This window comes from Meriones unguiculatus, chromosome 3, assembly GCF_030254825.1.
Source record: "Meriones unguiculatus strain TT.TT164.6M chromosome 3, Bangor_MerUng_6.1, whole genome shotgun sequence".
Lineage (NCBI taxonomy): Eukaryota > Metazoa > Chordata > Mammalia > Rodentia > Muridae > Meriones > Meriones unguiculatus.
The window spans coordinates 52,398,277-52,422,613 of NC_083351.1; the positions used below are offsets into that span (position 1 = coordinate 52,398,277).

Below are 24,337 nucleotides of genomic sequence, written 5' to 3' on the forward strand. Positions count from 1 at the left end.
TTTTTTCAAACACAATATAACCTGTGTCCTAGCAGCAGAAAGACTCCCTGGAAAAATGGAGTGGAGGAAGAGCCAGGATCTATTGATTAGTGATGACTGAGAGGGGAATCAGTGGAGTTACACAACAGATAGGAGCAATGAAGCGAGAGAAACAACAGTGCTGGGAGTATGCTAGAGACGAACCACATTTCCTTGCAAATATTGCTAAGGGACATTCCTGGCTCTGAAATGGCACAGTGGTCACAGGCCATCTTGGCTAATGGCAAGACAGGACAGCAGTGTCCTGTCTTGACATTCCCACTACTATTTTAACATGGTGCCTTACATTTTTGTTTTACAGACGGTCACACCTACTGTGCAGCCAGATCTGCCTACCCACATGTTTTAATGTCAACTAATAGCCATGTCATATCCTTAGTGATAACGTACACATTCTCTATAGAAACAAACTAGAGCAAATAGACACTTCTGATGCAACGCTCCAAATGGAAGGTCATCCAGCTGCACTGAGGTCCTCTGCGTCCTGACTGTGTCTTTTATCCATGATGACATGCTTAATACAGTGACCAGAAAATTTCTCCACTTTCTATCAGACCAACGAAGTACCAATAGGAAAAAATAAAATAACAACAGCCCTAAAAGATATGAAATTGGTAACCATGAGCCTTTAGCAGTGGTGCCTGCATTAGGGGCTGGTACTTAGTAGATACTAGTTATCATCTAAGGATTTCGTTCCATGGCCTAAAAGCCTCTATAAAAATGGCAGGCTTAAGCTCATGTGTGGAGGATACAGATGTACCCTCAGGACAAGGAAGAGGTCCTTCCCACTTCAAGGCTCCTGAAAATGTCAGTGGCATCCTTGGAATGGGCTGAACTATGTCTTGAGATATGATTGAACACTAACCCTTGGAAACTGAACATGTGGCCCTTAGGAAATAAAATCTTAGGCCCTTAGGATATATAAATTAGAAAGGATATATAAATTAGAATATATAAATAAAGGCTCATAGGATACAAATTAGGAAGAGATTGTGCAGGCCTAGAATAGCCCCACACCCAGTGACTGGTGACCTTAAAGAAAACCTACAAGGATACATAAAATGGTGATACAAACATGGAGGCAAGAGTGTGAGTCAATGGAACCCCAAGGACTTCCAGCCACATGGACAGACAGGCGAGGGCATGAAGAATCTCCAGGAGTCAGTGCCACAACTTGGCTGTAGACTCTGGCATCTAGAACTGTGAGAAAATGACTTTTGTTGTTTTAAGTTACCAAGTTTGAGGTTGTTATGGCAGAGGCAGGAACTTACTAGAGTCCTCACATATGCTACAAGCTTTTGAAAACTGGGAAAATACACAGGAATCCAGGCCTCAAAATGCTAATTCTTCATCTGCTTTTTAAACAAATGAGGGGCCATCCAGGTACACGGTAAAAATACATTTAAAGAAATAGCACCATTAAGCTTCAATTCATTTTCTGTTACACATCTTTAACAAGAGAGGAAGAAAACACGGAGAAGAAAATAAAGCCTGCAGAAGTGAAGACATGGAATAAAATAAATACACACACACAGAGAAAACCAAACTCAGAAACAGAGAGAAGTGAGAGACACACGAGGACCAATAATGAAGCAATAGTAGCAGTGTACATCAAATGAGTGGAACTCAAGGCACAGAGAAGTGACAGATTGTGTCTTTTTGTTTTGTTTTGTTTTTTTTTTAAATGCGCTCACGGTGAAGAAATCAGTGGGCATAGCAATAGCAGAAGAGCTAACTGCTGATTGACATGTATTCTTTAAACCCTGCAATTCTCCTATCTTATACTTGAGGAGATTGAAGCCCATTGCCAGAGATCGTGGAGTGGTCGTGAGTGTTTATCTTCAGCTGCCCTGCCATGTGCTGATGACATGACAGACAGGGATGCAGGCTGCTGGAGCTTGGGGGGTTGCTCACCTGGAGAGTTTCAGCCACAGGTTTACTGAAGAGACTATTCCATCTACAGAAGAGAGCCAGACAACAGAGTGGAAGCTTTTTCTATTCCTCTATAGACAATTTTCATTTGTAGTGGAGTCTTAATTTCACCACTGTCTGAGTGTAGCAGGTGCAAGGAACCCTAGAAAACCCCAGCTTTGAATAAGCCAGAACATCATTAGCAAAAATACATAGTTCTTGCATGAAGTGAGGCAAAACTCCGAAAGTATTTGCAATGGCTGATTTTTTTTTTTCCTTTTATCTCTAGGCAGTGGTGTTTGAAAGGCAGGTGTGAGGTATGCTGATTTGTGGGACACCCCAGAAGGGCACTCTCCCAGTGTTGTGTAGTGTTTAGAGTTTCTGTTCATTCCCCATAAAGAAGTTCCCGAGTACAGCATGGATGAAGATCACCACCACCACAGCCCACACCCCAAGAACAGACCTGACTGGGAAAGGAGGCTTGCTTGCAGGTGAGGCAACAGTCTCTGCTGAAAGATTCCTAACTCAGGTAATAGTCCAGTCAGGCACAAATGAAAGCTATTTGCTGATAAGTACAAAAAACACGATTATGCATTCTTGTTATTCAACACTAACACCATGACATAGAATAAATAATATCTTCTAAGAACAAATCAAGAAAGCTCCAGAATAGAACCCTTTAGAAGTCAACATAAATAAAAAGGAGACATAAAATTAAGGTATGAAATACAAATTACAAGCAGCTAGTGGGGCTCTCGGTAAAAGCCTGTTTTCTTCAGTTAGTGAGTTATTCCTACAAGTCTCACGGCTGTATTTAGGACATGAACCAGTTTTTAGAATGTTTTCCTAAAATATCATGCTAAGTTTCTGGCTTGTAGTTGCTTGGGAGTAAGAAGAGGGTGAGGGACCTAGGCTAGAAGGAATAAGTAACAACCCAGCGAATGCCTCCTCCGGCTCTAGCCACTCATTCCGAAAGGCAGAGGCAGGGATAGTACAAATGAAAGCCACAATCAACTGCTGCAACCACTCCGTGGCCTGCCAGGTTTCAAAGATGTCTGAGCCCAGGAGAGGCATGTTCTCATCTGTCCCATGGATAAGCCCGGGACAAGATAAATATTTTTTTGTTTGTTTGTTTTTATTTTGCTTTGTTTTAAACTCTCTCTATGGCACATGAGTGGTTTATTCTTTTCTTGGGAGCAAAGTTAGGAAATAAGAAGACTCAATCACCCTTTTCAAAGCGCCTTAAAATTAATTTCCCATTCAGAAGTCTAAGTTCAAACAAACTGGCACTGGTTTTGAAAATGCTGATCACCTACATACACAAATGTAGGTTTTTAGTTCATGGGGTATATCCACCACAAAGCTATACTAATGTAATCATACTGCATCTTAGAGCAAGATCAATGGGATTTTAGAGAGGAAGGAAAGAGGTTTGCAAGTCCAGCAAGACTCATCCTGTCATGCCTGGGAGTGCATCCACAGGATGCCTAAACCAGGGGTTTCTGCCAAAAGTCAGAAAAACATAGTCTTAAGGAAAGGAAAGATCACAGGGGTTAAAACAGAAAACCATAAGGAGGAAATAAATGTAGACATTTCATGCTCCAGACCAGACCTTTCACTATTCAGTAATAGGAGAAAGATTAAGATGGCAGAGAACCCAAGAACACAGCTCTCCAGCCCATCACTAAATCCAAAGGCTTCCATTCTTTCCTTGAAGGGTGGCAGGCAGAGGCCTGAGCTGCATGATTTCCAAAACCAGAAGCAGTGAGACAGAACAGACCAACACGGATGAAAATGAATAGATGCATGTATATCTTTGGGAAAACAGCAGGGAAAACCAAACAAGCCCCAATTTTCTGGTGGCAGCTTGCATCCACAGTTGGTCTAAAATGAAGATAGTATATGGGAAAAACCACTTCAAACTCCTACCAGGTCTCCCTATCTTGTTGTTTAGTCTGGAAAGCAGGGCTTAAGCTTGGCCAGGCTGCGAGGTGCCCCTGGCCCCAAAGCACACACACAAGCTGGCCGTTATATCCTCACAACATCTGCAGCTGTCTATACAGAAACAAGCTCCTTAGAACCACCGAAAACAAAAGACAAAACAGCAAACAGGAACTGGACAATTGTTTGCACTGTCTCATAGACAGCAGTGATACCGCTTCTGGGTGGAAAAGTACTGCTAGGTTTTGTACAGAGCACTTCTAAATGCCACGGACTGGGCTGGAAGGATGAAGAGGAAGTGGGCCCGGTTCCCCGGAACCAAGTCAGTACACATGCAGGTATTAAAGGCAGCAGCTCGTAGCCAGCTGCTTTTTCCAGCCTCCAGTTTGACACAAGGCAGTGGGGTTATGTGGAAAACAAAGGAATTTGCTGTCTTCTGGCTTTCTGACCAGAGACCAGATGGAATTCATCAAGGAACCTCTCCTACCCCGACCCCCACCCCTACTCCTCCTCAGGGCACAGAAAGGGTGCAGACCCTTACCTTGAAGTTGTGTGTCTTCTCATAGTTGAAGTGGTTGTCGTTGTGTGTGAGGGCAGCTCTTCGGACCAGTGAGGAGATCTGCGAACAGGCAAAGAGCTTGAGAGGAGACCAAAGAAAGCCATTTTTGAATCCCACCTTTACCCCGAAAGCAATGGCTAGCAGCTCCTGGCGCTTCCTGGCAGGCTTGGACTTCCGAGCTACAGCACATTTTCTCTCCTTTTCCAGCCACAATTCCTGAGCGAGCATAGTGCTTGGATCTCAGCAATTCTGCGTTTCCCCCGTGGAAGCTCTCGGGAGCCAGCAGAGTTTGGGGACTGCAGCTAATGTTAGGCAGCAGATTTGAGGCAGCTGTGCTCTGTCTGGAGAGGCCTGAGGCATGTGACCTGGAAGGGACTGTTTGAGTGATGGAGGGGGCTCTGGCTCAATAGGGATGGGCCTGCTCTGTGCTGTTTCTTAAGGCTGGCATGTGCCTGGAACAATAGCACACATTCATACGTAGCAACCCCAAGACTATCTAGTCAGCACAGGGGATCAAGGAAGGCAGCCATGTGTGCACGAACACAGAGACAGACACACAGATACAGACACACAGACACAGACACACACACACATACACACACACACACATAGACACACAGACACACATAGACACACACACACACACACACAGGCTCATTGTTCAAAGTTCAAAGTCAAAGCTGTATCCAATTATTCTAGATCTCTGAACCTCATACTGGGCTGACCTCCAGCAGAGTAAACCTTTAAACCCAGATGATTCTTTAATCTTAAAGGGATAAAGTCACATCTATTAAAAAAAAATCCCATACTTAAAAACCTTATCTTTATTGTTATACCTTTATGGAACGGCAACAGTCTGAGCTCAGGCAGTTTATGGGAGAAGTGCAAAGCATTCGGTTGTGGGCTCAGCAAGCTCCGAGGTGAGAGGGTCAGGAGGCATGAAGCAGGCTGCCTTGCTGCAGAATTCTTCCATTTTCCATCATCCCTCACTACCTCCCCCAAATCCCACAACTTAACTAAATCCTCTTAACTAAAGCCCAACCGTTACTGTTGGTTTTCTTTAAAACAAAGCATCTCAGACAGACATTTTGTTAGCGCCCCTAGCCCATCTTAATGCCCCCTTTGCCCTTAAAAACACTGGATGGTCTCCTTTGGGGTCACGGCTTTTGGTCCGTGACCAAAATACTGAGGTAACATAATTTGCCGGAGGACACATCTTGTATCAGCAGCAGAATCAAGATGAGAGTGGGAAACATCTGTTTGCAGCCCCTGAGCTCTGGGATACTGCCCTCTGCTGCCATATTCTCCATCCAAGTCCTAAAATACTCTTATCTCAAAATTCTTAGCTCTGCTTCTTCCCATCAGTCTTGCCACCTTAAATGTCAACCCTCTCAGTCACTGTGATCAGCACAGCTGTGCGCACTCCCTGTCTCCCCTTCTCTGTGTTCAGAAATTGTCCCAAGTCTCCACGATGAAGCATGTGCCAACATTTGCGCTTTCACTGCTCTCTCTCTCTCTCAATATCCAGCTCATCTTATCTCTCCCCCAATTCCCATCCCAGGTCCTAGAAAATATTTTTTTCTGGCATATTCAGTTTCTCCATGTAGTAGCTTGTTCTCTCCCTTAGAGTATTAATGCACTGTAATAGCATGTTCTGGTGTTTTATATTTAATTAATTGCTAGTCCCCCCCCGCCCGCCTGCCGAGATTCTTACTGTTCTACAAGCAAACCCTGATGTATACCAAAATGATGCTGTGTAAGCTTGCCTCCAAATTATTCCTAACTGGCCAATAAATGCCTACACCTGGGCAGGGCAGAAGAGAGGTAGGTGGAGCTAAAGTTCAAGGACTTGGAGGACAGGAGGATCATGGGAGGGTGGGGAGAGAGAGAGAGAGAGAGAGAGAGAGAGAGAGAGAGAGAGAGAAGAAGGGGAGGAGGAGGAGGAGGAGGAGGAGGAGGTGGAGAGAGACAGGAGAGGAGAGGAAGAGAAAGAGTTACCATAGGTTAGTGTAAGGAAGAACCACATGGCTTGGAGGAGATTGCTCTGAGGATTGGTGATGGAGAGAAGCAGCCCAAATGAAACACATGTTTCATTCTGTGGGAATTATGGATGGGATTAAAAATATGTGGAGCTGGGAGGTAACAAGGTAGGTTAGGGGGTTTATTTCTGCCCAGCCCCAGAGTTTAAAGCATATTAAAAATCTAGGAAGTGTTTGTGTCTTTCATTGATATGGCAGTGGGTTAAATAATAATCACCATGATAATTTATGAATTAATAGTAGATATTAATAAACATTTTCTACAACACTGCACCACTTAACACCCCAACATCAAATTCTAACTTAAATGCCACCTTTGCCAGGAAAACATTCTTAAATTTTCCACTGGAGGAGCATTTGCCCTCTGAAGTTATGATTCTTCATTGCACTTTCTTGTATTAGCAGAATAAATGAAAGCTCTGACTCTCCATTATACAAAGAACTCAGGAAAGGCCTGGGTCAATTTTGGTTCCCCCTGCAAGTCTCTAATGGAATTCTTTGCTATAGCAGATAAAGCCCTAGCACATGGAGGAGCCAGAAGTCTAGAGAAAGGCGAACAATGGTGTCTCACAAGAGGTGGGATCTCACTTTCATTCTAAGATCATCACTACCCCTACACTCCAGCTTCTAAGGACCAGGACTGCCCAAGGCTGCTCCCTCCTAATAGCTCCTTTCCCTGACCAGGTCCTGATGTTCAGCTGTCTCTGAGGGGGCTGAATGGAGGTTTGGTATACCTTACAAGTGTTTCCAGTTTTAGCTTAAAGGTAAAAGCTTGGAGGCCAAGGAGAAAGATGTTTCTTTAAACCTTCATTGCTAGTAAATGAACACAGATGCAAGCACCAGTTCTACAGTATGTGCTAGGCAAAGTGTATGGTTATACCATTCGAGAATCAGACTAAATAACCCTTTGTATGGCAAGTGGGTAGATGAGCACCTCCTCCTTGTGGTGTACTGACAGCTGAATACAAGATTAGGTCTTCTTTTCTTGCCTGCGTGTCATTACTTATAACCAGCATTTTAAAATTTCTATTCATGACAGTGACTTCTTTTCCAGAGCATTTACCCAAACACAAGATGCATTCAGCCCCAGGCAGGAACCACACACTGTCCTTCAATGAGTCCTCTTTACAGGGACAGAGTGTTAGCTCCCCAGGAGAATGACAGCTTCAGCGGTGACCCTGAGTCACCCTCTCACTACAGAAAAATGGCTACAATCATGGCTTGGTGATGCCCCAGGAAACACCTTCCATGGGGGCTCTTGATCTGAGCATCTCCAGGGAAGCCTCTCAAGCTCTGTACGCCCTCCACAGCATTGCTCACTGACCTCACACACACTGGATGTTGTCAGAAATCTCCATCCGACCTATTCTCACCTATCCATTTCTCTGCATGTCCAATTTGAACCTGGCACCCTCCCTAGGCCGCTGACACTTGGGCCAGCTCAGCCTTTGTCGTGGAGTTGCACCATATGTTGTAAGCTGTCTGGCAGCACCTCTTGCGCTCTCTCCCCTCACTAGACGCCTGTAGAAACTCCATTGGGATCACTAAAGATCGGGGGACCTGCCTCCCGTGGGGCTGGCCTGGCTTAACACCATAGACATTTAAGTGTGCTTCCTACATGCTAAGTACGATGACAGATACGGTCCACGTTTCTATTCACTAAAGACTTATAAGCCTACAATGCAGTACTGTTCTCATTCCTTCTGTTCTACAGACGAGGACATACGAACTATGAGTTTCAATACCTTGCCCAAGGCCCCATATCTGGCAGGTGGGCAGTCTATTGAAATATCTAAGGAGATCTAGGCTTCCCCTTCCACCAAAGAACAAGTTTTATTTTTTTTATTGTATTAAATACATGTAACATTTGCCCACTTTAAAATAGGTAAACAAGCTTATGGAGGGGCTTTGGTTCTCTTACAGGAAGCTTCTACTAAAGATACCACAGGCAAGTAGGTATGTCTACGAACACATGGCGAATAAACTCACTACTTTCCACTCTCTTTCTCCTCTTATAATGAGGATTAGAATCTTATCTTTAGAGTCTCTCTGTGTTCTCTACCTCCAGGATCTTGCATCCAGGAAGGTGTTCAGTAACAAGAAAACAATGGGATGTTCTCAGATGAAGATGAAGAGAAGATGAGTCAGTAGCTGAAAAGATGTGGGAAACGGCCATTTGGGGTACCCAGCATCACGGAGGAAGAGGGGACCTTAGAAGTCCATGAGCTCACTAGCTGCTTCCCCACCCACTCCTGACACAACTACCTCTCAGCTTCCGGCAGCCATGACCAGAGCCTTACCTTCAGATTTCTAAGGCAGTGATTATTTTCCTACAGACCCCAAGTGTGCCCCAGTGACACATTTTGAAGAGGTTTGTTGAAGAGTGTCACTGTCAGTCCCTTGACTCCAGTCCTAATGTCTGTACCCCTGGGCCCTAACACTTCTCTGCCTTCTGTTTGAGTCTCCCTTAGGTGTTTTCAGCTCAAGCGACATCCTGTCTACAATCAGTAGCCTAATACTGCTGCTTTTGCTGCCTCACAGCAGTATAGGAAATGAAGCTCAGTATTACCCATGCTGGCCAGGGAGCCACAAGGCTAGATCTCTAGTTTCTTACTGGTGTTTGTAGCAATTAGAATATGTCTGGGGAAAAATAACTGATGACTTATTAAAGGCCTGAATGGAGCCAGTAATTCTATTTCTAGCATTCTTTTAGGCAGCTCTGAAGACAAAGATTTAAATAGATATAAGTGTGTGTGTGTGTGTGTGTGTGTGTGTGTGTGTGTGTGTGTGTAGAGGCAGAAACAAGAGAGAGAGGGAGAGAGAAAGAGATAGAGATATAGAAACAGAAAGAGATTAACCAAAGCAATAATAATGAAAAATGAGAAAAGGCTAAAACATTCAATCTAGGGAAAGGGGTAATAAATGACGGTTTAAGCGTGTAATGGTCTACTACATAAACAGTAACCAAAGTCATCAGTGTGACCTCAGTGTGAGACAGTTTACCTCCCCATACTATTAGTAGAGGAGCAGTCTGTTCAACCAGATACAGACGTATTCACTTTGTAAGTGAAATAGACCAAAATACTTGCCCTCACCCCGAACTTTGGAACAGAAGCAATAGTATCCCCAGATGTCACAGGTCTCTATTTTCTTCTATTTATTTTTTTTTGCATTTTCTAAAATGATAGCTTAGTTCTGTTAAAGAACGATTATTTAAGAAACTATATGAGAGATAAGTCATGTGGATATATGGTAGGCTCTTTGTATCTGAACTACACTTGGTTTTCATTCTAAAACCTTGTTTTCTTAGGGAGAAGGGACCCAGGGTCTGTGGCTCCTCACCACAGAGCTACTGAACTAGATCCAGAAACAGATCCAGGTCCACAGTCTCCTGTCTGAAACTCACGGGTGTCAGAAAGCTATGGAGTTCCCTGGGAGATTGGGCAAGACACTCTGCTCGCCAGCCTCATGCTTTCTGGCTCAGTTTGTATAATGCCAGGCCTGAGAATCTGCATCCCTAACTTTCCCCCAGGAGGTGCTAGCGCTGCTGCCCCTGGGACCCCTGACTTCTGAGGTTCACTCAGCCTGTGGTCATGTCTGATAGTAAGAACCACTGAGAAAAGAGGCTAGCTCCTGCCACCGCTCCAGGCTCAGAAAAACCACACCCAGGCCTTCTGGAGACAGAACCTGGTGCCTTAAGCCATCTCTCGTCAAAAAGTAATGCTCTTCTACAATTGAGAGTTCTCACTCACATGCACCTCAAGTGCTTCAACTTACACAGATTATTGGAAAATATGAAAGAACGAATGTACAATTTGCTCTTGAAGAAATGTTTCCTGCCCAAAGGAATCAGTATCTTCTAAATACCAAATCATGTTTCTATGTATGCCGCCCATCTCACCACCCTGTGTGAAATGTAAAAATCTCTATCATCTCTTAAGATAAAAGCAAAAATCCATACCATAGCCTCCTAAGGTGTGGGCTGGCCCCTGCCACCTTCCCAGCCTTTCCTCTCACCACTTCCCTGCTGTTACCTGGAGGACTGATAGCGATACACTTAGCAGTGCAGGTTTGAAACTAGGAGCCCCCACGCCATGCCACATGACTTTATGAGCTCAGGCACTGTGCATATTTCCCATCACAATTAAAACCCATGTCATGTCACTTGGCACCAAACAGCTACTCACTCTGCATTTTGCCAAAACTAATGAATGTTCACAGCTACAAACTCCCTGGAGGTGAGGAGACCACTACAGAGGTTTATTACTATCACTTTCAAACACTGATACAAAATCCAGGGGCTGTGATCTTTGGAATTTCTTCTGGATTGGACTGTCCAGTTGCTGTCATTACAAAAGGAAGCATTGGAAATGGGTGCGGAGTTGCTGTGTGTAGGACAGGCCCAGAGTCACGAGCCCTAGGAACAAGACTAGGTAGGTTTGTGGCTTGATTAATGTCACTCTATATCTTGTAAGTATAAATATAGATCTATCTGTCTATCTATCTATCTATCTATCTATCTATCTATCTATCATCTATTGACTGTCATCTGTCTAATCTTGATGTCTTTCTCCTTATGAGCAAGGTAGAGTTGATGTTATTATTCTATGTAGGTGAGAAGGTTGTAATGCTCTGAAGTCTGTCCTTAGGAACCCTGATGAGCTTTCCCATGGAAATTGCTGGAGTCCCATGAGCAATCTACTGACATTATTATTATTATTATTATTATTATTATTATTATTATTTATTTTCTGAGAAAGGGTTTCTCTGTGTAGGCTTGGTTGTCCTGGAACTCACTCTAGACCAGGCTGGCTTCAAACTTATAAAGATCCACTTGCCTCTGCCTCCCAAGTGCTGGGATTAAAGGCATATGCCACCACTGCCAGGCCTAAGAGCTTTATAGAATAAACTTTTTCAATACTTAAAACTGTAACTTGAAAACAACTTGTGGTTCCATCTGTGGATTCTATTCCAGCACACTGCAGGCCTTGGCTTGGTCCTTAAGAGAGCCATATTTTGTGAAAAAAATGAATGCGCTCACTTTTCATCAGTGCTTTTCTTTTCATCACTTTGAATCAAGATGGCTTCTGAGTCTATAAAGAGTCAGGGTGCTCTCTTTTCCTCTGTATACTATGGCTTCACAACACACATGTCTAGGAAGTTAAGGCCTGGGTAAGTAGCCAATGTCCTCAAAGTTCTAACCCATAATCCTGTCTGTAGGCATGAAGTTATTGTGTAATTAAAATACTGATTTCTGTACTCCTTCTATCTGGTTGCAGTCCCTGTTCTGAGAATCTCATGTCTCAACGCGTAAACACTTCTCCCCAGTTGTCCCCTGGTATGTCAATAAAGCAGCTTATAGACAATCACTGAGCAGGACAGAGAATAGGGCTGGACTTCCTGCCAGCCAGGGGAGGAGGGGAATTCAGCCTTGGGCAGATGTCTAGGGAAACATCAGGAGAGAGCAGCTGGAGCAGGGAAAGCTACAAAGTGCAAGTACTGCTGGGATGTACACTGGTAGGAAACCAGATTAGCTTAGAGGTCTAAGAATGGAATAATAACTGCTCCTTCATTGTGTTGTGAAGCTTAGTATTAAACAAATATAAAAGTCTCAATTATTTGTGTGATAGCCAGGCTATGAGAACTAAGGAACAAACAGTTTTATAAAGATAACCTTAACACCTGTGGCTGTGACTGAGCATGTTGAAGGCCTACTGCACCACCAAGAAGTGTTAGAGGCAGAGGGTTGGGTCTCCCGAGTTGTGCCCTTGAAGAGGATATTAGGACCTGGCTTCTTCCTTCTCTCTTTGCATCCTGACTCCCCTGTGAGCAGCTTTTCTCTGCCACGCCCTTTCTCACGATGCTATCCTGCCTCAGTACAGGCCTAGAAACAATAGAGCCGAGTAACCAGAGACCAAAACCTCAGCAACCATGTGCACCAATTATTTTTTTTCATCTTAAGCACTCTGTCATAGTTTCAGAGAGATATCACAGCTTCCCAGATCCAAGAAGTGTGCTGCAGTTATTCATTCCAGGAGGAAAGATCTAGACTGAAGCACCTGAGGTACCTTTGTTTTTGCTCTCTGTAGAGCACCCTTTCACACTTTTCACTTTTCACGCTCTTCAGTGGCTATACCAATATATGCTTACTATGTGCTATTTCTGTATATAATGCATATAACGTCCTGAAGCTATGAGGGCTTCTATGTATATGCAGAGTTGGGGATCTCCAAGATGGTTTTTGCTGTGATGTTTTAAAGTTAGGTCCCCATTGGACAATTGAAAACCCAGAAACGCTGAATGAAACAAGCCCAGATTACTAAGAAGCAGAAGTGTGTTTTTTTCTTTCATCAAATACTACTAATCCAGACTGTTTGATCCTAGGGACACTGAGCATTCTCTCCTGCTGCAAAACAAACCTTCCCGTTCTTCCTAAGTACTGCCTGGAGTGTTTGCTTGCTCTTTCACTTGTGGATTCTGGGTCTGAAAGAGGAGGGAGACAACCAAGTCAACGAGTCATTAGACTGTGGGCTCATCCCCACACTGGGAAAGAGCTGGGAGACCGGCATGCCCCTGCACCCTCCCCACCTGCACCCTAGCTCAAGCTCAGCAATGCCAGTTCCACTGCATCCATCTAAGCATCTGGTTTCATATCTGACTGGGAGCTGCTGCTGACTTCCAGACCTGTGGCTTCCGGGCCCAGGTAGAAAGGCCTCAGCTCTGGTGGCACACGCCCAGGTGCCACCCGGATTGTCTTCTAGGATCAAGGAGAAACACCAGAGCACCAAGGAAGGGTCTCAATACCCCTCCTAGAGCTTGCTCCACTCTGTTCAGCGAAGCATTCACCGGACACTGAAGGGCCATGCAGGCTCCCAACGAAGCAGAGAATCTCAGCAGAACCTATGGTGGTCTGATTGCTGGTACAGGCTGTCAACGATGTCTCTCCCATACGACCTGTCCAGATAGATGGTTTTATGGAGACCTGTGTCAGCACTTTCAGCTAACAACTGATGTTTCTTGGACACTTTGATGTGGGAACAAGGATACTCCATGCTGTGGACAAAGCACTAGGGTACGCTCCACAGCTCCTACAGTTCAGTAGGATCAGCTGGGTGGAGAGCAATGAGCTTAACATCAGAGCGTGTCCTTAAAGGAGACCTTTAACGATGTTAGGCAAATTTCTGGAGAGATGAACCTATTTGAAGTACAACAAGGTTATTTGCAAGGAAAGGGAGCGCTGAGTTGGAGCTCCTTAAGTGTCTGTCGTAATCCTTTAGGGATTATGATGCGAAAGGCAAAATGCAAGCAAACCATATGCAGTCGGGGGGGGGGGCAGTTGGCAGCGAGGGCCCAGCTGCTGTTTTCCCTGTGCTTTCTGCCCTTCTCTTGGTCCATATTTGTCTCGCCTGCTTTGTGTTCTTAGGTTGTCATGTGACTCCTCACCTCTGGCCATATCAAATGATTGATTGCCTTATGGGTTTTATTACAAAACGCAGTTTCTGGCTTATGACACCTGATTGTATCAGAACCCAGGTGTATTCCTTGACTCTTACTCCCTCCCTGTCACTGTCACTTAGCTGAGCCAGCTAAATTTCTGCTGGAACCCTTACATTTACTAAATTGCTTTGTGTGTGTGTGTGTGTGTGTGTGTGGCTAAAGAGTGGCAGTTTTCAGAGGACCATTGCAGAATGCTTCTGGCAGAGCTTTGGGTGCTTAATAAAGCATGTTCTCTGCTCTGCAGGTAGAGTATGCCTGCCTTTGTCTAAAGGGAAAAAAAAAAACAAATCAAGGTAACCCACTGGCTATTGTGTGTGAACAGTCTCAGATTCAAATGACAGAGACGCTTGTTAAATAGTTCTTCATTTTGTCACAAATAAAAACATCTCCCAATCCCTACTGTGCTTTGTACAGCGAACAATCACCCAAACAAAACAGCCTTTGATGGCATTCCCAGCTGTGCTGCTCAGACTTGCCCAGTAGAGAGAAGTCAGTATTCTGAACGGCGCATAGGGACTTGTGCATTCCACACAGAGTCACGGCTTACTTCTGGCCTCGGTAGTGGGTGGAGACTAGGATTTTCAGATTCTACCATTTGGTAAGGCCAGCCCAACACCAAGTCTGTGGCCATGTTCTGTTTTTAACCCAAGGGAGTCAGCATGTGGTGATGTTATGGCCGTGGCCATGGGCATGAGCAAGAGCACAACTACAGGTATGACCCTAGGCATGGGGATGGCCATGGCTGCTCTGCGAAGAGCACAGGTCACACCAATAGGCAAGGCTGTCTCTTCCAGGGAAAGACTTCCTTCTGAAAGGACTACAAGTAATTTGACCTTGGTTCTTTTTTAAGGCAAGGAACTTATTCTTGGACATTGTGTGTGTGTGTATATATCTTGTCTGTTTCTTCACTTCTTTAGCAAATCTTCCTAAAGTAGCTGTTGTTTATCAAGCACAGGGTTGGGCAAGTGAAGAAGTGAGAGGGTTGGACAAGTAAACAGGCCGTAAACACGGCAGATGACGTGTTAGGAAGCCCTCAGAGATACAGAGAAATAACAAGCAAGATCAGAGGTCATGAGGGCAGGGAGATACTCAGAGACTGGCGGGAGAAGAGCCTGCTCTGCAAGCTTCAGGACCTGTGGACGAGTCCCCACAACCCGCACAAAGCCAGCTGTGGCAGCACACACCTGGAATCCCAGCGCTCCCACGGAACTAGAGGTAGGGAGAAGAGAATTCCCCAAACCTTGAAGGCCAGCTACCCTGAACTACATAGTAATGAATGACAAAAAAAAAAAAAAAAAAAAAAAAAAAAAAAGTGAGAGCCTATCTCAGACAAGGTAGCAAGCCAGGGAGTACATCCAAGGTTGCCCTTTAACCTTCACTTCCATGCCATAGCACGCACGTGAGCACGTGCACACATATGTAAAGAATAAACTAACTTTCACGACATGCAGGTGATATTTTCAAAGTCTTAGGAAGGTGTTTTCCAACTAAAAATACCTTTACTTCACATGATATTAAAAAAAAAAATTCCCTTATGACCCTTTGTCATTCCTAAACACATGGTCACTTTAATTTGATCAAATCACTAGAGAATTAAGAAAGATCCTGTGTGTTAATCACCTGTGCTAGTTCCTCACAGGCATTTGCTGGCTGAGTGTGAAGTTGTATGAAGAACGTAAGTGCTACACAGTGCTCCAAAGCAGGCTCCATCCTGAAGTAGTGTGGCATCAGAAGGAAAAGAGGCAAGATGCTTTAGGATGCAAATTTAGGAAAACAAGGGTTGGGGCAGCTATTACGACTTCTAGGGCCCTCAGGATGGCAGCAGGGCTGCTGGCCTGGACCTGGGCCCTACCCAGTGCTGCGTCAGGGAAGAGCAACGCACTGTTCTGAATCAGGTGGAGGCCTGAAGCAGCAGAATGGCCTCTGAACCTCTGGCTGAGCTCAGCCTCCTCCCTCAGCCTCCTTTCTCACACATGTGTCTGAGTGTTGGATGGAGACCACACTCCTTGTTCTTTGTGCTACCTCAATGCTTCCTTGGAGTCTGTGTGTGTGTGTGTGTGTGTGTGTGTGTGTGTGTGTAGGTACATGTTCCTAGAGGCCTGAAGTCAATGCTGTGTGTCTTCCTCTATTGCTCTTCACCATATATATATATGTATACATATATATATGTAAACATATATACATATATATGGTATCATGATATATATATATATGGCATGATACCATATATATGTGTATATATATGTATATATATATGTATATATACATATATATATATATCATATGTCTGTGGAAAGTACTTTGCTGACTGGCCAACTTCTAGACTCCACAAAAAGGCATCACATTTATTTTCCTTAAAATACCGAGTTATTTCAAGTCATTCTGTGACAAAGTTTGAACATTCCACACACATCCCAGTCTTGCAGGGTTACATATTATAGCACTGTATTCAACCTATCAGTGTTTCCCAGATTCACCTGTGCCCATAATTAATAAATAACGTGTGGGAGACTCTATGCTTAATGTCAGGATGGTTGTATCCATCAAAATAGAGAACACAGTTGGATGCCTCCAACACAGCAATGGCTGTGCAGAGTTATGTATTCTGATTAGGCTTAGCTAAAAGTCCTGCTTTTCCCAAACAGTACACATACCAGAAGTTGGACATTGGTCTTCCATGTATACCTGGGTGACCCTGCGGAGGGTGGATATGGGTGTTACCATCTTGTCTCTGAAATAATGGGTCATTCAGGGCTAGCAGATGAGGTTTATTGCCACAGATGACAGCCTTTTAGTGATGTCAGTTCCAGGCAGGGTGTATCACCCGTGGTACTCCATGCCAGGCTGTGCTCCAGAAGAACTTGGACACTGTGCTGCCAAGATTTTTGACAACTTGACATAAGTTAGAGTCGTTTGGGAAGAAAGAACTTTGAGGAAATGGTCTCACCAGCTTTGTCATGTAGGGAAATCTGTGGAGGGCATTTCTTAGTGATTGATGAGGGAGGGCCCAGCCCATCGTGGTTAGTGGGAGCCCTGGGCAGTTGGTCTTGGAGTGTGTAAGGAAGCAGGCTGAGCAAGTCACAGAGTGCAGAGCAATAAGCAGCACTCTGCTGTGGCCTCTGCATTGGTTCCTGCCTCCAGGTTCCTGCCTTATTTGAGTTCCTGTCTGGACTTCCCTCAGTGATAGAGTGTGATGTGGAAATGATGCTGAGATAAACCCTTCCCTCCCCAAGCTGCTTTTGGTCATTGTGTTTTATCACAGTACTAGCAAGGTAACTCAGTCAGGCACCTTTTGGTTCTCATGGGCCCTGCTGAGTTGCCATGATGTCTTATTGGACAGAACCCAGAGTGTCATCTGAAACACAACATTCCGGATTGTGACCTCGTCAGTGCCCTGGTGCCAGTGAGTCTAAAGTCCCAAGATCTCTGGGCACTTACACACCTCATTCCCTCCACTCCCACCCCCATCCCAACAATGGGGTTAAGAAACAGTCTCTCACAGAAGTCCTTATCTCTGAAAGCTACATGTTAGAGATCTGAATCCACTGGCTCTGAAAATCAATGCCCTGAATCCAAAGCACTATGTCCAAAGACCAAGACTCAGAGGAGAGTTGTGGGTGGTGAGAGCTTGGTGACAGTTGCTGTTTGGGGGACAAATACATGATTGCTGGCTGTTATTCCGAGCTCTACTGCTTTGCCTCGTATCCTAACTTGGGTTCTTTCATCCCGTCCGGAAGAATCTCTCTACTGGCTCAGCTAATACCAAGGACTCCTCTCTCAGGATCAGCATGATCCAAGATGAGTCCCAGTTCAGGAGAGGAGAGGAGAGACTTCTTACAGCTCTGTTGACAGGATGCTACAGGCAGGATGGGAGGAGAAGAGCAAATCTCTCACAAAAGGCAAAATAGTAGCAGATACTGGAAAAAAAAAGTGGTGCCCAAAGAATGATAAATTCAGATGGAATTACCAAACAAGGTGTGGTGGGTGTACCTACATTCCCAGAACTTGGGGGTGGTGGTAGGAGGATTATGAATTCAAGGCAAGCCCTAGGCTACATAGAGTCCTGGGCTATCCTGGGAATATGACTCTATCTAAAACAGACACACAAACAACAACCTTTATTCTAAGGCTTCACTTGTTTCTAAGAACTAGAGGTGTAGGATTTTAATGCTTCTGAAACTTTTTTTTTTTTTTTTTTTTTTGCACGCTTCTTAAGTTGAGATGGAAGTAATGCTGTGTAGCTCCGGAGGGTGGGAACAAAGGGCAGTGAAACTTTTACACTGTGCAGGAGAATCCTTTCACTCGGGCCGTGAGCTGTCATGTCTCAGTGAAGGACAAGTTGTGTGGAAGGCCTCATGTAGGAACAGTGCTTGGCAGCCCTGTGGGTCATCTCCTCCCAGTCCTGTGGGTCATCACAGCCAAGCTGTCCCGGCCCCCTCAAAACCAGAGAGCACACACTTCTAATTTCCCAAATTCTCACCCAACAGAATCTCATACCATGGAATGACGGATTTTTTTTTCCCTCTTTTTACCATGGTTTGCTGTTTAGCAATGATATTTGAGACAGGCCCTGGTGCAAACAAAGCCTTTCTGCTCTCACATTAAAAGCTAATGTCCTTGAGGATGAATTGCCACCCCCTCCCCTGTTTATTTGATTTATGCTAAATCAGTCGCTTAAAAAAAGGATCAGTGCTTACCATGTTACCTATGATGGAAACTTTATGTAGAATGTAGTTTTATTTTAATTTTCTGTGCAGACAAAGAATACACGAGACAATGGCTTAGCTTTTTTTCTATTGTAGGAAAAACAATGCTCTATGTACAGTATGAAAATAGTTAAACTGACTGGAGTTTCTGATATTTCGGTGTATATAAAATATTTTTTATGCTGTAGGACAACAGGAATATATAGTTATAGTTTATGAGAGGTGTAAATTAGATACTTTATAGACACTCTCCCATCCAGGCATCCACCCACCTCTCCTAGCTAGCCAACTGACTATAGATAACCAACCCACAGAGGTGACCAGACCCCAGAGTAAGGCTCTGTACCAGTCTCTGGACACCCATTAGATCCAGCCCTTGGCCTCACTTATCACAGTTCATAGACTGTCAGAAGTATCTGCAGCCTAGGAGTTCTAACATACACAAGGCTTTGCCGTTCATCACTACCATGCTCCAAACATGGAGGCCCTTCTTTCTAGGACTTAGTGTTTGGCTAATGTATATCCTGAAAATATATAATTCAGCTCAGTATAGCTTAAAATTTGAGTTAAAATGTCTATACATATGAAGCCCTACTAAGAGGGGACCGCAACTATAATCTTGAAACTTCTCAGAGAATACGCTGTCTCATCTCACATTCCACTTTGACCTTGCCTGCCCCTATCCCTCCCCTGGCTTCCCACCATGCCTTTCAGGAAGCCTTCCCTGTGTCTTTCTTAGCACAAGCTCTTCTGGTGTGCGTGACTTTCACTTGACTCCACTTGATGCTGAGCTCTACGTGGTTGTGTGAGTCTTGTTCTTTACCATATTCCCGTATGTATTCTTTATCATATCCATTTCTGGAGCTTTCCTGGATACATCATGGCCAAGAAAGACTTGTGGGCAAAGACATTAGTAAACCAAGAGCCGATTCTTCAGAAATATACCATTGGCAGGCAGTTTAAGCATACCTGTCCCTGAAAGTTAAGGCTTTGGTCAGGGATAGCAAGCAATGAAAGTGTTTCTAGTTCTACTCGAAAACAGGATCAAACGATCCTCATTTAGTCATTAGCACGAAGAAAAGAAGTCATCCCCATGACACATGCCAACACAAGGGGATGAGCCTGATGCCTGTTCTTGGCAAGTAGTTATATATGTAATCCTTTCATCTTACAGATAAGGAACTGAGGCCCAGAGAGGTGGAATAGTATGCCCAAGGTCTTCAAGCAAGTTGGAAGCAAACTAGTGCTTCCAAACAGGACTTCTAGAACCACAGCCCAGTGACTTTCTGCTTCACCAAACATACGGCCCTGCCCCCTGCCTTTAGCAGCCTTTGGCTTCCTTTCAAGGTAAGGGATCGGCCTTGCCCAAAGATAAAACCCACGGAATGGTGCTGCTGAGCAAAATGTTCTGAGGCCAAGATGATTTTTAAGTAAATCTTTACTGACCTTGAAGAGAGACACAAACAGTAACATTTAAACTGCAGGCTCTCCTCAGAGCTGCTGATATTGATCCATATCCCTGGAGAAAGCGAGGCCAGAAACAGCTTCTTACCAACTTGACGGCTTCAAGAAATCTCAAGCTGGTGTTCCCACTGCTGCCCCAGAAGACACACAACTCAGGTGCAAACTCAGTGCAGCTGGGCAGGGCCAAAGCCAGGACAAGAATTTCTATTCATGTTAAAAATAAACATCACACCTGAAGCAGTCACTCCAGCTAATTAGGCCAGCACCTCTAAGGTGTGGGGGGATAAACACAGGACAGACACAAGTATCTTTGCTCAGAGAAACATTTTCAAAGTCCATCCCTAAGCTGTACACTGTGGTAAAGAAGAGGATGGTGGTGGAAGATCCTAGCAGGCCATGGCTTGGGGTAGGAGAGTAATGGCTTGATGGCAGAGCCCCTGTCTATGCATAAAGCCTTGAGATTAATTTCCAGCTTCATAGGTTTAAATGACACAGTGGCTCAACAGATCACCTCACTTTGTCCATTCCCCTCCCCACCCCCACCAGCCCATAGGTGTGGGGGAAGGGAAAGCTAAGAAGGAAAGCCTGCCCAATCAACAGTCCCAGGGATGGAAGGAGCTTTGGGACCACGAGTGGGCCGCCCGATGAGCCTATGACTAGCTTTTACACGATTTTTGTATAGTTAGGAAGGTGGCTCCAAGTGTGCTTCTACTGCTCTGCTTTAAAGGGACAAGCGAGGGCTCCTTGAGGCCACACACAGCCTGCAGCACTGTGCTGTGTGAGCCCCCTGACTTTTATCTCCACCTGTTCGGCACCTCAGACACAGGAAGTCAGAACATAAAGACTGCAGGCTGTGCACAGACCCCACAAAGGAACTGGGGAACCAGTGTCGGGTCCAGCTGGATAGGTGCAGGATGGCATGAGCACAAGGCCGACACACGGTGTGTACTAAAGGAGAACCACATGCTTCTGAGCTTGCACCCATGTTATTAATTTTGTAGAAGTATAAGGCATTCCTCACTCCCCAACCCCCGGAAGCAGGACCTGTTGCCAAGATCTCTTCGGAGCGTAGGTGGGGATTTTCTTAGCTAATAATTCAATGGTTCGCAGACTTTCCATTAGAATTGCTCAGGAAGCATGGGGGAGGGGTGGTTACGGTTGGAGTGCATGGCGTACTTGGGTGAATGCTTTTATGAAACCCATTGCTGTATAACGATGAATATACGCCAATAGGCATCCATATTGCTTAAGGATTCTCAAGTGATGTCAGTACATGCATGTGTGCTAAGGGAAACTCACTCCCATGGGACACTGAACAGGGAGACTGTGGTCACTGGCTGGGGATAAGAACAACTGTTGAGTGATTTACTTTAACAACAGGTGGAGAGCAGCCAGGAAGACAGGAGTGAACCTGTGCCATGCTGACTGTATTCTAGAGTGTGGCTGGCTCCCCCTCCTGTTTCCAGAGGCATCTCCACCACTTGTGGGCTTGTAGAAGGTTCCTTCTTGCTTGTGTGGATAGCTGAGGCAGGCACACAGGTAGGGGAGTTGGGGGGACATGGACCATGCTGGGCTTGATCTAATGCCCGGCAGGCCTGAGTATATACAGCTGTCCCAGTAGAGGTCCCCACTGCTGCTGGGGGTCTGAGTGAACTGGAATTTCTGGCTCACTGCACACTGGCGTTTTTCTTTCTCTTCCCCGTGACACCCTCTGCCAGATGTTGTACTGTGTCTGGATCAACTGGAGCCTCTCTATCTTTGCCTTCCAGAGGTCTCATCCGCAGGAAAAGTGAGCTGGGGAAACTTCAAAGGAGCAGGGCCTTGCTCTGATTTCTCTGGGGCTGTACTCACCTGTTTGTGGAAAAAGAAAACTCCAAATGACATAGGAAACCAGTGGAGAAGAAAGAGGAATGAAAGAGTATCAGTGGCACATGGCAACAAAAGTGAGATTAAAAACAGAGTGGGGGGAAAGTCCTACACACCCTGAAAAATGATATTAGATTCTAACGTTAGAACCTCAGTCAGTCAGTCAACAAACAAACAAATAAATCTGTAGGGACCTGAACTTTTGTAAGCCTGGCAAGAGGCTAACTCCTGATCTTGGCACTCTTGGCAAGGAACAGGGGTGTGCAGCACCATGGGATGCCTGAGGATGCCCGAACCAACATAAAAGGGCACCAGGGACCAGCTCCACCTGGTCCAGTGTCATTTAATTCAGAAGCACCAGAGACTTCTTTGTGAAATAATCACTGTCAAGTTTAAGGCCCGAGTAGCCGGCTCTGGTTGAATTTCACCCCCTGGGCATTGCATCTGTCCTTCTCTGAATTCCGATACTTGTCATAGGGTTGGATCGATGCAAACAGAGCTTTGCCAAAGAGCGAGGCAACGGGAGGCAGAGCCTTCTGCCTTATCTCAGCCCAGTACATCCTCCACTCTGGTAGCACAGTCTTTCACACAGCCCAGTGACTGCAGGACACTGAGAATTCAGCCAGTGCCTGTTTGATGAACTCTTTGATCCCATGATCGACATTTGTCTTTTGCTCCTTCCGTGTGCACCCATCCTCGCCGCTGTGGTCTCCTCTGGGCAATCTGATGTTTTTGGTTCCCATTTCACCACTTCCAAAACGGAGGGTTTGGCTGTGACCCTGTGTGGCTCAAGCTAAAAGCTAACTACTGCACTGGAAATACAGGTGAGTATTTCCACCTGGAAGTAGTCAGGGTGATGGCAAGACAACCACATACTACACTGGAGCTACAGGGGACAGAGGTGGGCAGCTAACATGAGAATCCCTCATCTGTCTGATGGGTGGCAGGTGTCTGAGAACCACTGAGCCGTTCCTTTGGGAGACCAGTTGTCCAGTCATGCCGCTTGCCTCAGGGTTTAGACATTCAAATAGAATCAGTACGGCCCGCTAGTTCTAGAACCTATACCACCTGGAAACAGTCAGAGACCCATGGCGCTTCATCTGTACAGGACACATGGTCTTAGCCTGTGACTGGACCTACACTTCAAGGGGAGGGAGTATGACACGAAGAAGCACTGCAAACCAGTGATGCAGACTGTGCAGCATTGAACGCCAGAGGCAGGGGCTTACGAAAGGTAACATGAGATCCAAAGTAGCAATGTGCTAAAGTTGCCTTTGACAAAGTGGGTAACTGAAACGATGCCACTGCTATGATTTATTTGTAAATCTCAGGTAGATCAGTGTGTGCAATTTAAGAATAGATGCAAATTCATAAACAGAGGCCACCACATCACAGGCAAGCATCTCATAGCTGCAGCCCAGCCTGAGGGCAGGTTTGGCCCCCCCGACAGCTGCACAGCTCCTCAGGACATTGACTCGTGTTCCTTGCACTGTATTTGAACCCAGCACTACGGGGTTAGGGCAGCCAAGCCCTTAGAAAGCCTCTCTTTCAGAAGGAAGAGTTTCCTCAGGCTCACTTCTCCTGTTTCCCTCTTGATACTCACATTTAAGTGGTAAATAAAGGGAGCAAGTCTAGAGACACCACTGTAACCCAGGGCAACCTCAGAGTGCAATTAAAACCAATTAGGCCCACGTGGGTATAATTACAGTGACTTAATGAGCAGGCAGGGAATGAGCCTCTTCTGGGAAGCAAGCAGACCTCCTGTGTGTGGGTGTGATGAGGATACCTGAGCATGTGCCAGATTGTTCTGGAGGCCTCAGGAGAAGGGGCGGGTATGGAAGGGTAGGGATAGCGACATGGAGAAGAGGGACCCTTTCTAAGGAGGTTAGGATGGTTTTGTTGCCTGAAAGACACATGAAACTCCTATGCACAGCAGCTTCCGGGGATGGGGTGGGATGCGGTAGGGTGGGGATGTTTGTTCAGCATGAGTCAAGGCCCTGGGCAGTGTAGAGGGGGCCCTAGGTCAGCCAGAACCTGATCTCACAGTGACCCTGGCCTCCTCGCCTCTTTGTTAAATGTTTGGGAGCCTAAACTCCACACCTTTCACCCCCAAAAACACTTGACACTACTAGTGCTTGAGCTAGGACTCTACATGGCCACTCCACAACCTACAGTGCTGATTTCAGTGCCTTGAGATCTGGTTACCTCTTTGACACAGGTATTGATATGATTTAAATTCTCCCCCAGAGCCATCTGGTGATAAGGAATGTTCCCCAATTATCCCCGATTGGCTAAATAAAGAGGCTAAAGCCTAT

At 45.3% G+C, this 24,337-nt stretch overlaps 1 protein-coding gene across 2 annotated transcripts in view; it reads right to left on the bottom strand.

The window, feature by feature from the left end:
- Chn2 (chimerin 2) overlaps positions 1-24,337 on the bottom strand; it is a 267,306-nt gene that overhangs the window by 22,509 nt on the left and 220,460 nt on the right. For both annotated transcript variants that reach the window (XM_021647954.2, XM_060379985.1), the window contains exon 7: positions 4,433-4,510. In XM_021647954.2, the coding sequence (XP_021503629.1) occupies positions 4,433-4,510 (78 nt within the window). The remainder of the gene's footprint in view (positions 1-4,432; positions 4,511-24,337) is intronic.